This window comes from Mustela lutreola, chromosome 9 (genome assembly GCF_030435805.1).
Source record: "Mustela lutreola isolate mMusLut2 chromosome 9, mMusLut2.pri, whole genome shotgun sequence".
In the NCBI taxonomy this organism is placed as follows: domain Eukaryota; kingdom Metazoa; phylum Chordata; class Mammalia; order Carnivora; family Mustelidae; genus Mustela; species Mustela lutreola.
Window position 1 is genome coordinate 109,086,852 of NC_081298.1, and position 17,756 is coordinate 109,104,607.

Genomic DNA, 17,756 nt, shown 5'->3' on the forward strand with positions numbered 1-17,756 from the left:
AGAATTTTATCAAGATCAAAAGCTTTTGCACAGCAAAGGAAATAGTTAACAAAACCAAAAGACAACTGACAGAATGGGAGAAGATATTTGCAAACAACATATCAGATAAAATGCTAGTATCCAAAATCTATAAAGAGCTTATCAAACTCAACACCCAAAGAATAAATAATCCAATCAAGAAATGGGCAGAAGACATGAACAGACATTTCTGCAAAGAAGACATCCAGATGGCCAACAGATACATGAAAAAGTGCTCCACATCACTCGGCATCAGGGAAATACAAATCAAAACCACAATGAGATATCACCTCACACCAGTCAGAATGGCTAAAATTAACAAGTCAGGAAATGACAGATGCTGGTGAGGATGCAAAGAAAGGGGAACCCTCCTACACTGTTGGTGGGAATGCAAGCTGGTGCACCCACTCTGGAAAACAGCATGGAGGTTCCTCAAAATGTTGAAAATAGAACTACCCTATGACCCAGCAATTGCACTACTGGGTATTTACCCTAAACATACAAATGTAGATCCAAAGGGGCACGTGCACCCGAATGTTTATAGCAGCAACGTCTACAATAGCCAAACTATGGAAAGAACCTAGATATCCATCAAAAGATGAATGGATAAATAAGATGTGGTATTTATATACAATGGAATACTATGCAGCCATCAAAAGAAATGAAATCTTGCCATTTGCAATGACGTGGATGGAACTAGAGGGTATCATGTTTAGCGAAATAAGTCAATCGGAGAAAGACAACTATCATATGATCTCCCTGATATGAGGAAGTGGCAATGCAATATGGGGTGTTAAGGGGGTAGGAGAATAAATGAAACAAGATGGGATTAGGAGGGAGACAAACCATAAGTGACTCTTAATCTCACAAAACAAACTGAAGGTTGCTGGGGGGAGGGGGTTGGGAGAGGGGGGTGGGGTTATGGACATTGGGGAGGGTATGTGCTATGGTGAATGCTGTGAAGTGTGTAAACCTGGCGATTCACAAAAGTGTGTACGTGTGTGTGCTTGAGTGGGACTGGGGAAGGAAGGAGCAGATGGAGAGAGAGAATCTCAAGTAGGTTCCACACTCAGCATAAAGCCCACACTGGGTCTCAATCTCGTGACCCTGAGATCATGATCGGAGCTGGAATCAAGAGTCAGATGCTTAACAGAGAGAGCCACCCAGGTGCCCCCAAAATGATCCCTGTTCTTAAAAATGCATGTAATTTATCCATATTCTATTGATGCCAAATATGTAAAGAGAGGTATGACTGTATCCATATCCCCAAGTATTTATTTTCATTTTGATTTTGAAATCTGACAAAGAAATCCATTTAAAATCACACATGTAGGAGGCACCCCTGTGGGGATTATCTCTCACAGTCAGGGTGCGGAGTGCAGAAGGGGTGGCCATTTCCGTGGCATGAGGTGTTCTTGTCCTAGGGCACACACCATGGGCTAACTGCACATTTCTCATTCCGTGAGCCTTCATCCTCACCCACTGAGGCATGTATCCTTGACGACTTAAAATCTGTCTTTTCAGGTAATAAATAAGACGCCTGATCACTACACAGAACTACACAGAAAACATGTGGACCGTGCCCACTGGGGAAAGTGATAGTGTATCTTAGGAGACAGTTTCTTTTTTTCCTGTGAGGCACTAGAGTCAGTGAGAGCTACTACCATAAGTATTCATTTCCAGTAATCCAAAGACTTTAATATCTCCCAAGTCTATAAGAATCCACAGCCCTGGAGTTCATAACTGTAATTTAGAATAAGGCCCATCATGAGTGTCTGGGTGGCTCAGTCGGCTAAGCAGCTGCCTTCAGCTCAGGTCATGATCCCAGGGTCCTGGGCTAAAGAGTCCCATGTTGGGCTCCCTGCTCAGCGGGGAGACTGCTTCTCCCTCTCCCTCCCCTGCTTGTGCTGTCTGTCATAAATAAATAAAATCTTTATTAAAAAAAAAAAAAAAAAAAGAAGGCCCATCTTATTGCCTCAAAGAACAGTAACACTCAATGGGGGAGGAACCACTAGGTCAAAGCTTCTGTGCTGCTATGACAACAAAAGTGATCACAAAAGTGAACAGGCTTCCTGTTCACAGGTGTCCACGCAAAACTCAAATCTTACTCTTCCAACATGCTCTGTTCCTACTTCTTTTTGCTAAGAGGCAACGGAGTGGAATTTGAGCAAGACACACCATTATGCAGAAAGCCAACGGCATGTGGGAAGGAGTAGCGGGCTCAGAAAAACACTGGCTCTGGAGTCAGTCCAGCCCGGGTTCTTACCCTACTGCTGTCAATTTTAAGCTCTGTGACTCTGTGTAAGTTACTCCACATCTCTGAGCTTCAGTTTCCTCAAATGAACATTGAAAGTAAGAATATCTTTTTCACAGTGTTTTTGTAAGGAGTCAATGGATTCCTCTATGTGCCACAGTTAGCACACAGTCTGGCACACTGTAAGTAACCCATGGTGGTCATTATTACTCCTATATCACCTATGAGGTCCTATATGTGGATCATCTTTCCCTATAAATAGATGGTCCTCTTACAGAAGTGACTTTTGCAGTATATTTCAAGTCTTGGTACATCAGAGAAAATAATCAAGGCTAGCTAGTCCCCCAAAAGAAGAAGTTTATTTGAACAATTCATGGAATTTACCACCATTGTCAGTTTCTTGTCCAGGCCATATGTACCATCCTGGATCAACCCTTGGGTTTCATAAGTATTCCAGACACCTGGCTGACCAATCCTACAAGAACCTCACCTATTCCTCACACTTTCACAGGACATCGACTCAAATGCTCTGCCCTCCTTTGACAGTGAGTGACAGGAAGCGATGAGGAAAGGAATAGGCAGGGGGCACACGCCAGAATCCAGCCTTGCAGACTGTCAGGAAGCAGTGCTCTCGGCCTGAGGAAGGAATCCTCGAATGCATATAGAAGTTGCTTCTATATGTCCTGTTCTCTCTAGGCCCCTAATAATCTACTTTGAAACTTCCCTCTGATCTAGTATCTCTATCCTTTCCAAACACAATTAAGCCAGCATTAGAGCCACAATCCCATAATAATGAGCTTTGTAAGAATAACACATATGAAAATGAGCCTCTGTTTACCATATGGGCAATTCTGGGTCAAAGTTAAACATACTTATTTACCATAAAATATCAAAGAGCCTTAAACTTGCCAGTACACACTGTGGATCTTCCAGAAAGGGGAATACTATGCAGTATTTTATAAGCTTATTTGCTCGCTGAGTTCTTTTCTCATGGAAAAGAATGTTTTCTCGTGTTCTACTGACAATTTATAGGACTGGGAATGGATGGAAAACACTAGTCCACACTCATCAAAAGGCTGTCCCATCAGAAAGAGAAACTCTCCAGCTGGTATAGGCGTCAGCCAGGTCTATGCATCGAGCCCAGTGTCATAAATGCCTAGAAAACAAGTTCAAAGTCCTCTGCTTAGATGGTACTAAGATGAGTGAGACGTGGACCCACGTTCAAGGAGACTAGATTGTAATTGCTCCTGACTTTTAGATTTTGAGCTTAGATTTGGAGTGCAAGGGATGTAAAGAAAAACAGAACAAAAAAAGGTCAGTATCTTCATCCAGATCAAGTAACTGAGGTACACAGTAAGTATCAGGAGTTTCTTAGTCTGAAAGTGACATAACAGGTGGGATAACAAAGGTATAAACAATAACCCACCCAAGGATCACATCTTTTTTTTTTTTTTAACATTTTAAAAATAAGATTGTATTTATTTATTTGTCAGAGAGAGAGAGAGAGAGAACAAGCAGGGAGAGTGGCAAACAGAGGCAGAGGGAGAAGCAGGCTCCCCGCTGAGCAAGGAGTCCAATGCAGGACTCAGTCCCAGGACCCTGGGATCGTGACCCGAGCCGAAGGCAGCTGTGTAGCCGACTGAGCCACCGAGGTGCCCCCAAGGATCACTTCTAAGAAAGTTCTGAAACTGCATACAAAAAACCCACCCTTGTTAGAGTAAAACCTGGAAATACCTTCCAAAAATATCCAATTCCATTGTTTTGCATAGAGAAGATATACTTTAGATAGAGTTTGCTAAAACTGGAGATGAAAGGACTGTTTTGAGAGATGGAAGTTGTGTCTGAGTCTTGCCCTCCTGAAATGAAGGGAGTTCAGGAGACAGAGGTGATGGGGACAGAGATCATTTCAAACTTCACTTTGGGCAGGGGTTTTTAGGATCCTTCCAGGGTTGGCTTTTCCCTCAGTGTTCTTCTTTGCTTCCAGTGGTGGCCCACAAGCTTGAAGCTGAGCTGCCATGGCTCAGTGGGGTAAGCCTCTGCCTTTGCCTCAGGTCATGACCTCAGGGTCCTGGGATTGGGCCCCCGCATAGGGCTTTCTGCTCAGCAGGGAGCCTGTTTCTCCCTTACCCTCTGCCTGCCTCTCTGCCTACTTGTGATCTCTGTCTGTCAAATGAATAAATAAATAAAATCTTAAAAAAAGGAGAGAGAGAATGTGATCCTGAGGAAAGTGAGCCACTGAGTCTTTTGTATAGCTTGGGTACAATGCAAATGATGTTTTCACTGGGATGATCCAGCATCTCCAAGGAGGTAATGACTGGAAAGGTCACAGCCCTGACTGTGGCAGTATTGTTCTCACCACAGGGGGGACCGTTCTGAACAAAGGGCAACAAGCATGAGCAGTGCAGCGGGCTGTGGGTGGCATTTAGGGCACGAGGCTCTCCGCTGCGTCATCCGCGAGGCTTTCCTCACTCCCGTCCTTCAGCAGGCCTCAGCTCCAGACGTCCCCTCCAAACAAGCAGATTTCACTCACGCCAGAAGTCAAAAGGATGACCTGCAGCTCTTTAAACAAAACTGTGGGTTTTTTTTAGACCTCTCAAATGTCTGCTGATAATAACTATCTTCTGCCAACCAGGGAAAAATAAAATCCTACTGAACCGAAATACAATGATTGGCCCTTCAGGGACTGTTCACAATTTAGCATTGTGAAAGGGGCTTGTCTTTGAGAAAGGCACTTGATTCCCCTGATTCAGCCACTGTGGAAATACTGTTAATCAAAGAAGCACCCTACACAGAGGCCTTAGGCCCAAAGACCAAGAGACTAGAGACTTCTTTTGTGGCTGCAACACTCCTAAGCATGGGTTTGACTTGTATAGACAACATTCTGTTGTCACTCTGAGGCACAAAAAGTCATGGACTTCAAGCCTTCTTCTTTTTCCTATCTCCAATCACCTACTGCTTCCAAGAGTCTGCTTCCTGATAGGTAAACTGAGTCAGGAAAAGAAGGAGAAGAAGAAATTCCCACTGTGCTTTGGGGAAAGAGCAGTTTTGGGAAAAATTGGATGACGCATGGGGTGCCTGGGTGGCTCAGTGGGGGTGCCTTCGGCTCAGGTCATGGTCTCAGGGTCCTGAGATCGAGCCCCACATCAGGCTCTCTGCTCAGCAGGGAGCCTACTTACTCTTCTCTCTCTGCCTACTTGTGACCTCTCTCTCTCTCTCTCAAATAAATAAAATCTTTTTAAAAAAATACTCTATAAAGCTGGATGACATGAGGTGGAAAATGACTGAAACAAAGCTTGGATGTCATCTGTGGGGGCAGCTGTTGATTCTGTCCCTCTCTCCTGCTAAGCAGCCACACTACTTTCATGAGATGCCCCCCACAAATGCCACAAGGATGCTAACATCTGCTCTATCTCCAGGACCAGGTTAATCAGGCAAAAGTTGGCTTTGCACGATGGTGGTAAGGAGATGGTCCTGATGATGAAGTCAGTGCTTCTGCCTTTCCAAGGACACTGTGTCACAAAGAAGTCAGTGTCACCTCAATTCTCTTCATTTTCCCAAGTGGGAAGGGGGCCTGTCTGGGAGCTGCCTACCCACCCATATGGAGGCATCGTCCCTACTTCTGTGGAGCTGCATTAAGGCAGCCTGTTGCTGACTTAACCCTATCCTCTGGAGTCCGGTTGCCCCTTGCCATTCTCTAGGAGGCTGGGGCTCTTCCTTGACAATCTTCTTCAAAAAAGCATCTTCTGGAATTTCTAAGGGGCTATGAATGGCTGGACTGCTAAACCACACAGCTTTTCGACCCTGGGGTGGGTCGAAATCTATCTGGGTGGTTCTCAACTATCTTCCTACAAGAGCCCAAGTTCCCAGAAGGCATGAATCAACTGATATAGAGATAGGTTCTACACGTATTTACTGAATACATAAATTAATGGATGAGTGAGTGAGTGAGAAAAGCCCCAAAGATTCCCTGGAATTTTATCTCTTAAGTGAAAGGTGGCCTCCTTTGATAATTCCTGGTCTTCTCATAACAGAAGGAAAGCTTCTACAAGAGGATTAAATGGGGAAATCTAAGGAGACAAGTGAACTCCTTCAGAGATCAGACTTACAGAAGTGTCTGCACTCTGCCACACGTGAGAGATCCGGTAGCCCAGCAGTTCCCCTTCCTGCCACTTAATTGGAGGCTTGACCCATCTGATGTCCACCTTATGACTAGACTCATTCAGAAACGTGGTGATGTTCGAAGGTGCTGCTGAAGGGGCTACAAAAGAAAGAGAGAATAATGAGGGACCACAGAGAAAAGTACACAGAGGTACATTTTCTTCTTAGTTTCCAAATGTTTGGTTTTCAAATATTCTATGGCAAGCATTCAAAATCTGAGATTAATAGCAGATTTTCACCCTCTTTTCACGTAAGGGGCATTGAATTACCACATAAGTTTTATTATTTTTTAAAGATCTATTTATTTATTATATATAGAGAGAGCACGGGAGAGTAAGTTGGGTGGAGGGCAGAGGGAGAGAGAGAATCCTACGGCAGATTCGGTGCTGAGTGTGGGGCCCAACACATGGCTGAATCCCAGGACCCCAAGATCATGACCTCAGCTGAAACCAACACTCAATCACTTAACCAACTGCACCAGCCAGGTGCCCCTGAAATACCACATAAGTTTTTAAAAAGTAAGCACTTTTCCAAACTAAAATCACAAAGACAAGGAAAGGCAAGGAAGGAGGTTGTGGTGCTCCTGGTCTCCTCCTGGGGAAGCAACTTGAACAGGGCTCTCCAGTTCTCCACCTGTGATGTGGAGGGTCAACCAGATGGACTGGAGATCAGTTCTGTGTCATGTGAAATGTACAAAGGCAGGGAGCCACCATTTTAAAGTCCAAAGGCAGGTTACTGACGGTCTGAGAACTGAGCTAATCGGTCAAAAAATTAAAAAAAAAGAAGTGTGTGTGTGTAAGACATCTCATTATTAAAAACCAGAAGATCAAATGGTAATGCCTGGATGTCAAAATATAAAATTTAATTCTGGTTTTCACTTTCTGGTTTATAGTAAGTTCTGCTTAAGTCACATACCCACTTATCTGTTATTTCTCACGAGGATACAAGGATAAAAGTCATAGTGCTTAGGGAAAAAAGTATGTATGTATTATATATATGTACAAAATAATTTGGAAAACAGGTCAAGGTCATTACCAGATTACTTTTTGGGAACAAGGAACCTGACTATTCTCTATTAAAATTGAAAATAACATGGGGGCACCTGGGTGGCTCAGTGGGTGAAGTATCTGACTCTCTTGCTTTCCCTTCAGGTCATGATCTCAGGGGTGTGAGATCAAGCCCTGCATAGGGCTCTGTGCTCAGTGCAGAGTCTGCTTCTGATTCTCTCCCTCTCCCTCCCTCTTACTCTCCCCATCCTTGTACTCGGCCTCTCTCTCTCTCAAATAAATAAATAATTTTTAAAAATAAATAATCTGCGACTCTTAATCTCACAAAACAAACTGAGGATTGCTGGGGGGAGGGGGGCTGGGAAGGGGGGTGGGGTTATGGACACTGGGGAGGGTATGTGCTTTGGTGAGTGCTGTGAAGTGTGTAAACCTGGCGATTCACAGACCTGTACCCCTGGGGATAAAAATATATGTTTATAAAAAATTAAAAAATAAAAATTAAAAATAAATAAATAAATAAATAAAAATAATCTTAAAAAAAAAAAATCCACCTGAAAATAATATGCTCTTTGACCATGTATTTTATTTAAAGAAATTTAATCTAAAAAATTCTCCTGTATTACATTTACTGAAGCAAAATAATGAGAAAAAGGAATAAATGTAATGCTCCATCAATAACTATGATGTAATAAATTTTGATACATTTTCCAATGGAATACTTGCTACCCAGCCACTGAAAAGAATTAGGTAGATCAAGTGTGTGGATATGAAAAATATCTAATGGAGGGAAAAATCAAACTGAAAAAAGGTATGTAACAATCCACTTTAGAATTTTAAAAAGTTTTATATAAATACAGAAAAAATAAAAATAACTGTAATACATGCCAAACCACTGCCTATAGTTGTATTTAGGGGAGATTAAGTTATATATTTCTGATATGTCTAAAAAGAAAACAAAAGGGTACTCTAACCTTCATCTCTACTTAGGAAATGTCATGCAGCTAAAGCTGTGTTGTGAACTGAGTCATATAGTTTCAAATCAGCTGTAGAATTTCCGGATAAATGTGGCCAATTCAACATGTCATTTTTTCTTTTCTTAAGATTTTTTATTTGTTTATTTGACAGAGAGAAAGAGAGCACATGCAGGAGGAGTAGCAGGGAGAAGGAAAAGGAGAGGGAGAGGCAGGCTTCCCTCAGAGCAGGGGAAGCCTGATGCAGGACTTGATCCCAGGACTCTGGGATCACGACCGGAACCAAAAGCCGTTGCCTAACCAGCTGAGCCACCCAGGGGCCCCTCAACATGTCTTTATGTCTGCTCCTCATGAAACCCCTCTATGATAACACTAAGGAATTTAAAACAGTATAAACTCATAAGGTACAGTAGAGTCAACAGTGGAAAAGAAACATCAACATATACTTGAAAGCTGAAAAAGAGACACAGAAGGTGTAACTAATTCAGCAAGCCTGTACTCCCCAAAGGACATGGAGAGGCTCAGACGCTGTGGGCCCCGGTACCAGAAGATTGAAAGTTTGACTGGGAAGTAGTTAGTCCTCAAGATGCCTCTAACCCACTCCCACACACCTGCCAGGGACACCTTCCAAATCCCCCTGGAGACAGGAAGCCACCTTGGTCTCCGAACTGAAAAACCTTTGGCCTTCTGGCACTGGCAGAATAAAGGCACAATGAGAGGCCAGACAGACAACTGGGGAAATAAGTAGAAGTTTGTACACTGAACAAGGAGGACTCTGCCTCACTCTTCTTCCTCACCTGGCTCCTAGAGTATCGGCAGCCATATTTACATTCCTAAGGCGGGAAACAGGGGACTTCTTTGCTAGAGAAAGTGAGTGGTCCCAGAGGAAAGAAAACCAATGTTGACACTTTGGGGTGTCCCAACAAAACACTTGGATCACTCTGTGTTACACAGAAAGATACAAATAAATTAAAAATAAGGAGGAATCAAAAATATATCACATATTCAAAATAAAGTTAAAATGGCTTACATTAATATCGAAGTAGATCTTACAGAAAATAATACTACCAAAGATAAAGGAAGCAATCTCATAATGAGAAGGTGGCCAATTATTAGGAGAGCATAGTAGTATTAAGCATCTATGCATAAAATAACAGAGCTTCAGAATGTTTGAAGCAAAACCGGGCAGAGCATCAAAAAGTAATGGATAAACCCAAAATTATAACTGTGGATTTCAATGTCTCTTTCTTTTTTTTTTTTTTTTTTTTTTTTTTTTTTTTTTTTTTTTAAAGATTTTATTTATTTGTCAGAGAGAGCGAGCGAGAGAGCGAGCACAGGCAGACAGAGTGGAAGGCAGAGTCAGACGGAGAAGCAGGCTCCCTGCGGAGCAAGGAGCCCGATATGGGACTCGACCCCAGGACACTGGGATCATGACCTGAGCCGAAGGCAGCTGCTTAACCAACTGAGCCACCCAGGCGTCCCTCAATGTCTCTTTCTAAATAATTGATAGAAATAGGCAGAAAAGCAGTAAGAATGTAATTTGAAAAACACTATCAACCAACTCAACCAAACTGACATTTATAGACTACTCCATATAATAAGAACAGAACACACGTTCTCTCCAAGAGCACACCATACACTTATCAGGAAAGATGTGTTCTGGGCCACAGAGAAAGAGTCTCAATATATTTCAAAGTAAGTGATACAGATTATGTTTTTAGGCACCAGCAGAGTGAAATCAGAAATCAGGAATACAAAGATTTCGGGCAAAACCCCGAAATATTTGGAAACTAAGTTACATAAGCTAAATAACTAATGGGTCAAAGAAGAAGTGAGGAAAGTATTTTTGAACTGAATGAAAATGAAACACAGCCTATAAAAACTGTTCTCAAAGGCTTTTCTTTATCATTTGAGAGAAGAAGACATCTTATAATTTTGGCACCAGGGAGTCATTTTGTGCAAGGGTTACACCCTGAAGATTTCTGATCTTGACCTGTCTGCCCTCCTCCCCCATCTCTATTATGACTAGAGCACTGAGTAGGTGAGGCCCGAGTTAAGGGCAGGAAAGACGTTCTACAACCTAGAGCTCTAAATTGGGAAAGAACAGAAATTGTGGATCTGAATTTAACAGGAATACAATATTCATAGATGGTAACAAAAATCTCAGAAATCAAAAAGAGCACAATGGAAAATTCTTTAAAGTTTAAAGATATAAATAAAATTTGCTATGAGCAAGTCAGCATAGAGAGAACCTACTTCACTGGGCTTCTCTGAGGAGCAAATAAAATAATTCATGCATAGCACCTAATGTGGGGACGGGCACGTGGTATTTGGTAAACATGAACCATCTTCACGTTATTTCTTTTTTTTTTCTTTTTTAAAGATTTTATTTATTTATTTGACAGAGAGAGATCATAAGTAGGCAGAGAAGCAAGCGGAGGGGGGGGGAAGCAGGCTCCCAGCCAAGCAGAGAACCCAATGAGGGACTCGATCCCAGAACCCAGAGATCATGACCTGAGCTAAAGGCAGAGGCTTAACCCACTGAGCCACCCAGGTGCCCCACGTTCATTTTTTCTTGACCTTGATGCTACGATGAATAATTTTTATATTATTATATTTTAACTTAAAATAATATATGCCATAAAGTGTGTTGTGATTATCTTCCTATGTAAAAGAACATATTATCTGTTCATAGTAAGTGTAAGTTTTGTCACTAAAAAGAAGGAAGTATCTTCTTCAGTGGCTACCGCAGTAAAATAAAATGGTCCAGAAACAAAGACCAAACAAAGCAAAGTTGAAACTCTAATTCAAGGCCACCGGGAAGGACTTGTTTAATCACATGCTATTAGGGGCAATATTTATTCTGAACTCCAGGAATTACCTCCTTCGGTCGTGCTGGCCAGAATCCAAGGGCTCACTGCAGACCAGCCAATTTCATTCATGCAGGATACACCAATGCTGTAATTGGCCAGAGCTCGCAGCTGCTCTATTTGATACAGATGTGGTGAAGCCGAGGTGTTAAAAATCATGACCGAGCCATTAGTCAGCGGATCAACTTCCTTGACCTAAGTGAGGAGTAAAAATGTGGACAGGCATTAGTAAGGTGGTGGGAATGCAAGACCTGGAGCACTGCTGCATTCAGTGCACGTGGCTCTTCCTCTCCACTGAGGGGAAGTACCTGCTTCCTTTCGGGCTACACACTAATTTCCCCACCAGCGTTACTGTGTGTTAGTCATGCTACTGGAGCACCCACCGAGGACACGTGTAACACGCCAAAAACAAGCATTCTCACTGTGACAGGTAACAGAGCAAATGGCGACAATATTCTAATGATGGTAATATATAAGAGGAAAAAAGATGAAATAGCCCTTCCTTTCTCAGAACCATCTCAGTTCTTGATTTCTTCTTCCAGCTGTTTCAGAGAACACACTCCAAAGACAACCGACATCCTGTGTGGGACCAAAACCTAAAATATTTACTATCTGGTCCTTTACAGAGAACATTTCCCAAATCCTACTTTAGGGGCTGGGATACAAGATTTCTGTTTTTATTTTGTATTTTTTTTTAAAGATTTTATTTATTTATTTGACAGACAGAGATCACAAGTAGCCAGAGAGGCAGGCAGAGAGAGAGAGAGGGAAGCAGGCTCCCTGCTGAGCAGGGAGCCCAATGCAGGGCTTGATCCCAGGACCCCGGGATCATGACCTGAGCCAAAGGCAGAGGCTTTAACCCACTGAGCCACCCAGGCGCCCCACGTATTCCTTTTCATTATGCAACCTGATGAACTCTGCTCTTGCCTTGAGGTAAATTCTAGCATGTCCTCTTTTTTTTTTTTTAACCCCTACTCCAACCCCAATATAAATTCAAGTCCAAAAGCATATGCAGAGAATGTGCATTTTCTGACATTATTTGGTGCATAGATATAGGGAAGGATCATTTGCTCCTCACCCAACAAACCTTTCTCCAAATCTCATGAAAGCATCTTAGCCCTTTGCTCTGAGTTCTTTCCCTTCATCTTTCTCTCCGTAAGCTCTACCAGTCTCCCCGCATCCGTCTCCAGATGTCCTCTGTGCAAAAAATCTAGGCCAAACTTCTACATTTTTCCTTAAGCATATTTCCTTTCTAGAAATGGGAATAAGAGAGAATGCTTTTTTCCCCTCTACATGTGTTTCAAAATCTCTTCAATATATAAGTACTTATAAAGTCAGAAAAGAGAAAGTGATACTGAATAAAACACAAGTAACCAAAACTAACCGGGGGGAAAAAAAAATCCTAAACCCTGTACATATTCCTAATAATAATGGGCTTGCAGTCATGGGGCATGGATACCCAAAGCTGTTATTTCAGGATATATGTGTTGAAATTTAGGCCAAGGGGCCATAAATAACATTTCGGAATTCTAAATCCCCTAGCGGATATCGCAAGGGTGGCGTGGGGGCCAAGTCTCACCTCTGACTCAGACCCGCAGACTCCACTGGGTGACAAAAGTACCATTTGGCCTGAGGAACCACCAGAGGAGAAACAAAGAGTTACGTGCTTATCTTGGTGGTGGCCGCTGGCAGAACTTACTTTTTGTTTCTTCACTTTATAGAGTATGCACCTACTTCCTGGTGACCAACCCCTGCAACTAAGGTGGAGGAAACCTTTGGCTCTCCACCCCTGCCCCATTTCCGGAGCAATGCGTGGAGCATTTCCAGGCACAGCGACGCTCTTCGAGAACACACTGCTGGAAGAAGACAGGCTTTTTATAAGTCCTTCTCAGTGGGTCCTAGGGGAAAAGAGGGCACGAAATAGCAAGAAGTACGTGGGAGAGTTAAAAATAGAAATGGTGTATGCGGCCCAAAAATGGGTGAAGAAAGGAACTAACATCAGGACCAAAGGAAGTGAGAGGGTGTGTCTGCTAGTGCATGGATCTGAATCTTGTCCAAAACATTCATTTGTTACCAAGTCAGAGTTTAAAATTGTAAGGGACTGGGGACATGCTACAAAACTATGCTTGGTTCCTTCAGAAGTGGGAATACATTGTTAACCTGCAGAATAAAGAAGTCTCATTTCTACAGCCACTCCTGACTAACCCTGCTAGGACCGGTCAGAGAAAACAGGATAGCCAATTATATTTGTATTTCAGATGAACAACAAATAATTATATATACAGGTATGTCGCAATATTGCTCCTAGAATTTAACTTGTAAAATAACTGTATTCTTATGGGTGAAGGGAGATTGGTGGGAAAAAGACAGAATAACCATGTCTGGCACCACAGGATCCAAGGTGGGCAAGGAGGGCCTGTAATGACCGGACTGGATGATCATCCAGGGACTGGATGATTGTCGCTCATGCCGTGGCTGCCCAAAGCTGAGGCAAAAAGAGAGAGAGAAAACAGATGTGTGTGATCATCTTCTACCTTCAGGGGTGACCTGATGTTTTCAGACCTTCCTACCACCCTACTCTACCTCCTGTCCACTCTGAGACCTACTCACTCAAGGTGGTGGCAGAAGTCGCCTACAAAGTCTCCCCAAAGGCAACCATACTCATGTAAGCAGGAGCCTCGTGTCCTCTTGGACTCTTCATACGGCTCAGCAGCAGTTTTAAAAAGGATTGGTCCATGCCTTGGTTATACATGTACAACTACAGATCTCTAGATCTCTAGATATGTAGATATAGTTATATCTATAGAGGGAAACTGGCCCTGGATGTTCCTAATAACAGAGCCCTGGAATACAAGAAGCAAAAACTGATGAGATTGAAGGGAGAAAGGCAACTCAAAAACAACAGTTGAGACCCTAATTCCGTTTCAATAACAGATAAAACCACTCGGCAGAGGATCAAAGAAATAGACGAAGGAAACAAGACTATAAACTAACTATATCTACAAGATGTATAAAACATTCTACCCAAACACAGCCAAATATACCTTCCCCTACACACGGAACATTCTCCAGGGCAGAACAAAAGCTAGGTCATAAAACAAACTGTAGTTAATGTAAAAGACTGAAAATCAGATTAAGTATAGCCTCCAAATGTGATGGAATAACATTAAAAATAAGCAAAAGAAGATGACTTGAGAAATTCACAAGTATGTGAAAATTTAACACAGTTCTGAATAACCGATAGAAAAAGAAAGAAAGAAAGATAGATAGATAGAAAGAAAGAAAGAAATCATAAGGAAAATAACCAAAAAACTTGAGATGAATGGGAAAAAAAGGCCCAAATACCCAAACCTACGTGATGCAGCTAACACAATGCTTAGAAGGAAATGTATGGTATAAATGCTTATATATATGTATATATATTTTTTTAAGTTTTTTTTTTTTTTATTATTTGGCAGAGAAAGACGCAGAGAGAGACACAGAGAGAGAGGAAACACAAGCAGGGGGAGAGGGAGAAGCAGGCTTCCCCCTGGGATCATGACCTGAGCCGAAGGCAGATGCTTAACAACTGAGCCACCCAGGTGCCCCTATAAATGCTTATATTAAAGAAGAAGAAATTTCAAATAAATTACCCAGCCTTCTACCTTAAGAAACTTAAAAAAAAAAAAAAAGAGAGAGAGAGCAAATTAACCCAATGCACATAGAAGAAAAGAAGGGAAAACTTGTATTAAAATCAGGAATGAAAGGGGACATTACTACTAACCTCAAAGAAATAAAAAAGCTTATAACGGAATATTATAAGCAATTGTATACCAACAAATTAGATAACCCAGAGGAAATGGACACACTCCTAGAAACACATAAACTATCAAAACTAACTCAGGAAGAAATAGAAAATCTAAGTAGATGCATACCAAGTAAAAAGACTGAGTTAGTATTCAAAAAACCTCCACAAAGAAAACCTCAGGACCAGACAGCTTCACTGGTGATTTCGACCAAATATTTAAGGAATTCACATCAATCTTCCACAAACTCTTGCAAGAAACAGAAGTCGAGGGAACACCTCCCAATGATTCTGTAAGACGAGTATCACCCTGACACCAAAACCAGAAAAAGCTAACACAAGAAAACTATAGAACAATAGCTTTTATGAATATAGCCACAATTAGACAATGGTGATGGCTGCACACCTCTGGGAACATAGCGAAGAACATTATACACTTTATTTTTTAAAGCGTATTTAAGTAATCTCTACACCCAACATGGGGCTCAAACTCACGACCCCAAAATCAAGACTGCATGCTCTCCCAACTGAGCCGAACGGGGACATCAACATTATACCCTTTAAATGGGTGAATATTATGGTCTGTGAAAGAAATCTCAGAAAAAGCTGCCCAGAAAAAACAGATATCCCTGGTGAGGACTTTGTAGACATAATAATCCCTAACACTTACCCGCCCTTAGGAGATTTACACATAAAGTGGGGCAAGAATTAAGCAAAGCTAGAGCTGGTGAGGTGAGGGTGGAGACTATTTCGGGGATAATAGAATGTTTTCACTTTCCAGAGAAGGAACAGCTGTTAGACAAGAGTGGGAGGCAGTAAAAACAGAGTAACTAATTCTGTTTGGTATTAAAAACATCTGGTTGTCAACGTATAAAATTCTTTAGAAGTCACTGCTTCAAGTTGAGCTAGCATGAATGGCAGGTGTCAGGTTAACATGTTTTCAGCTAGTAAGGCCAGATATTTATGAAACTAAGAACAATTTCTGACCCTACTGTGTGACAACATGCAGGGCAGAAGACATTGATGTTTTCAGTGGACAATCCACACATTTTGACTACCTGCTCCCAGAAATAATTTCTCTTCTAAGACATGGAAGAAGGGATGGTTTTGAGCACTGTTTTTGACATCAGAACTTTCTGGCTTTGAATTCTGGCTTTGCCACTCATAGGTTCTGTGAGCATTCTGAGCCTGCAGTGCTGGTGTGGGTTTTAAGTAAGATAATGTCTGCAAAGTCCCTGGTCATCGTGAGCACTCAGTAAATGGTAGTGTTACTGCTACCCTTTCCATTTTGATGAAATTAACACTCAAAGCAGGGCCTACATCATGGCAAGGTACCATTTTAGGATGGCTGGCCTGTATTTCTTACAGCATTCTTTCTCACCACTTTTGGGTAGTGGTTAAAAAAAGGGAAAAGACTTTGCAAGGTCTGTAATGCCCAGGTTGTCCTGGGAGCCAGGGGCCAAGGTATTACATCTGACAGCAAAAATGACCCATCTCATGCTTGCCTGTCCTTCACAGTCACTGGCCCAGGAGGAGACAGGATGAGGAGTTCTTGGCTTCCCAGAACTCCTGATCACAAGCCGGTATTAATTTAGGGATGTGTTTTTATACCTTCAAAATTAATTCTCCTTGGTCTCATGTCGTTCTGTCCTGGAAACCTGTTTCCCTTCTGATTGGGTCCTGAACCATGAGGAGAAAGGAAACAGCATCCTGGGGCAGAACACCACAGAATGGGGCGTGTGTGGCAGACACTGAGCAGGGAAGGGGTCAAGAGACTTCTGAACAGAGGTGTTGGAGGCCTTCGCACTAAGAAAGACCAAGGAGGAAGAAAGATCAAGTAGACCCTTAGCGCACCACACAGCCCATTCTTTCTTCATCCTGCTGGTTTACCTGAACGCTGCAATTCCTGAATGGGGAGTATCCATCAAAACCTGGGACCCAGGAGATGAGCATGCTGTGTGCGGTGCTGTTGTAGACAATGACTTCAGTTGGTGGGGAGGGAATTGCTACACAGAAATAAAGACACACATACAAACACAGTTATAAACCACAGGTGGCCACAGCTACCAAACAAACAAAATATCATGCTTGTTTCCATTTCTTAAAATTAAGAAAATTTGACCCAAGTTTGAAAAAGAAGCTGCATTAGGCCTGAGACTAAGCATATTAGCTTATAGACAGGTCTTCTGGTGATGAAACACTGCTGCCTAGGCCAGAGGAGTGGAGCATAGACCTGCTTTCCGGCTGCCTGATGAAGTGAGACCTTAGCTGGAAAAGGATGAAGAGATGTCTATTTCCTTCACTGAGCTCGTGGTCACTGCCCTCCTGCATGCGGGCACGTTGCTGGGTGCTGGAGCTCTACATCCATCCCCCCCACTCCCCCAAACAGAGCCATAGCCCTATTCTTGTGCAGCTTTTGCTTGAGGAGTGGAGACTCACATTACCTGACGATGAGAGCCCCATGCCGGGACTAGAAGGGAGCATGAGTGTGGGTGTGTGGCAGAGTGGGGAGCAGCTATCCAGGCCAAGGAAACAGGTGAGAAATCAGTTCAAGCAAAAGATCCAACTGTAACTGCTGGGCCTGGAGGCATAAAGTGTGCAACGACTTGGCCATATGTGGGACGTGGCCACGTGGTGGGACATGGTTACATATCTTAATTCGAATCTAAGAAGGATCTGGAGTTTGGGGATCTT

General features: G+C 42.5%; 1 protein-coding gene across 1 annotated transcript in view; it reads right to left on the minus strand.

Moving 5' to 3' along the window:
- MERTK (MER proto-oncogene, tyrosine kinase) overlaps positions 1 to 17,756 on the minus strand; it is a 113,157-nt gene that overhangs the window by 32,276 nt on the left and 63,125 nt on the right. The window contains exons 6-8 of the mRNA XM_059188380.1: positions 16,953 to 17,068; positions 11,290 to 11,473; positions 6,379 to 6,530 (exon numbers count right to left, since the gene is read on the minus strand). Of these exons, the coding sequence (XP_059044363.1) occupies positions 6,379 to 6,530; positions 11,290 to 11,473; positions 16,953 to 17,068 (452 nt within the window). The remainder of the gene's footprint in view (positions 1 to 6,378; positions 6,531 to 11,289; positions 11,474 to 16,952; positions 17,069 to 17,756) is intronic.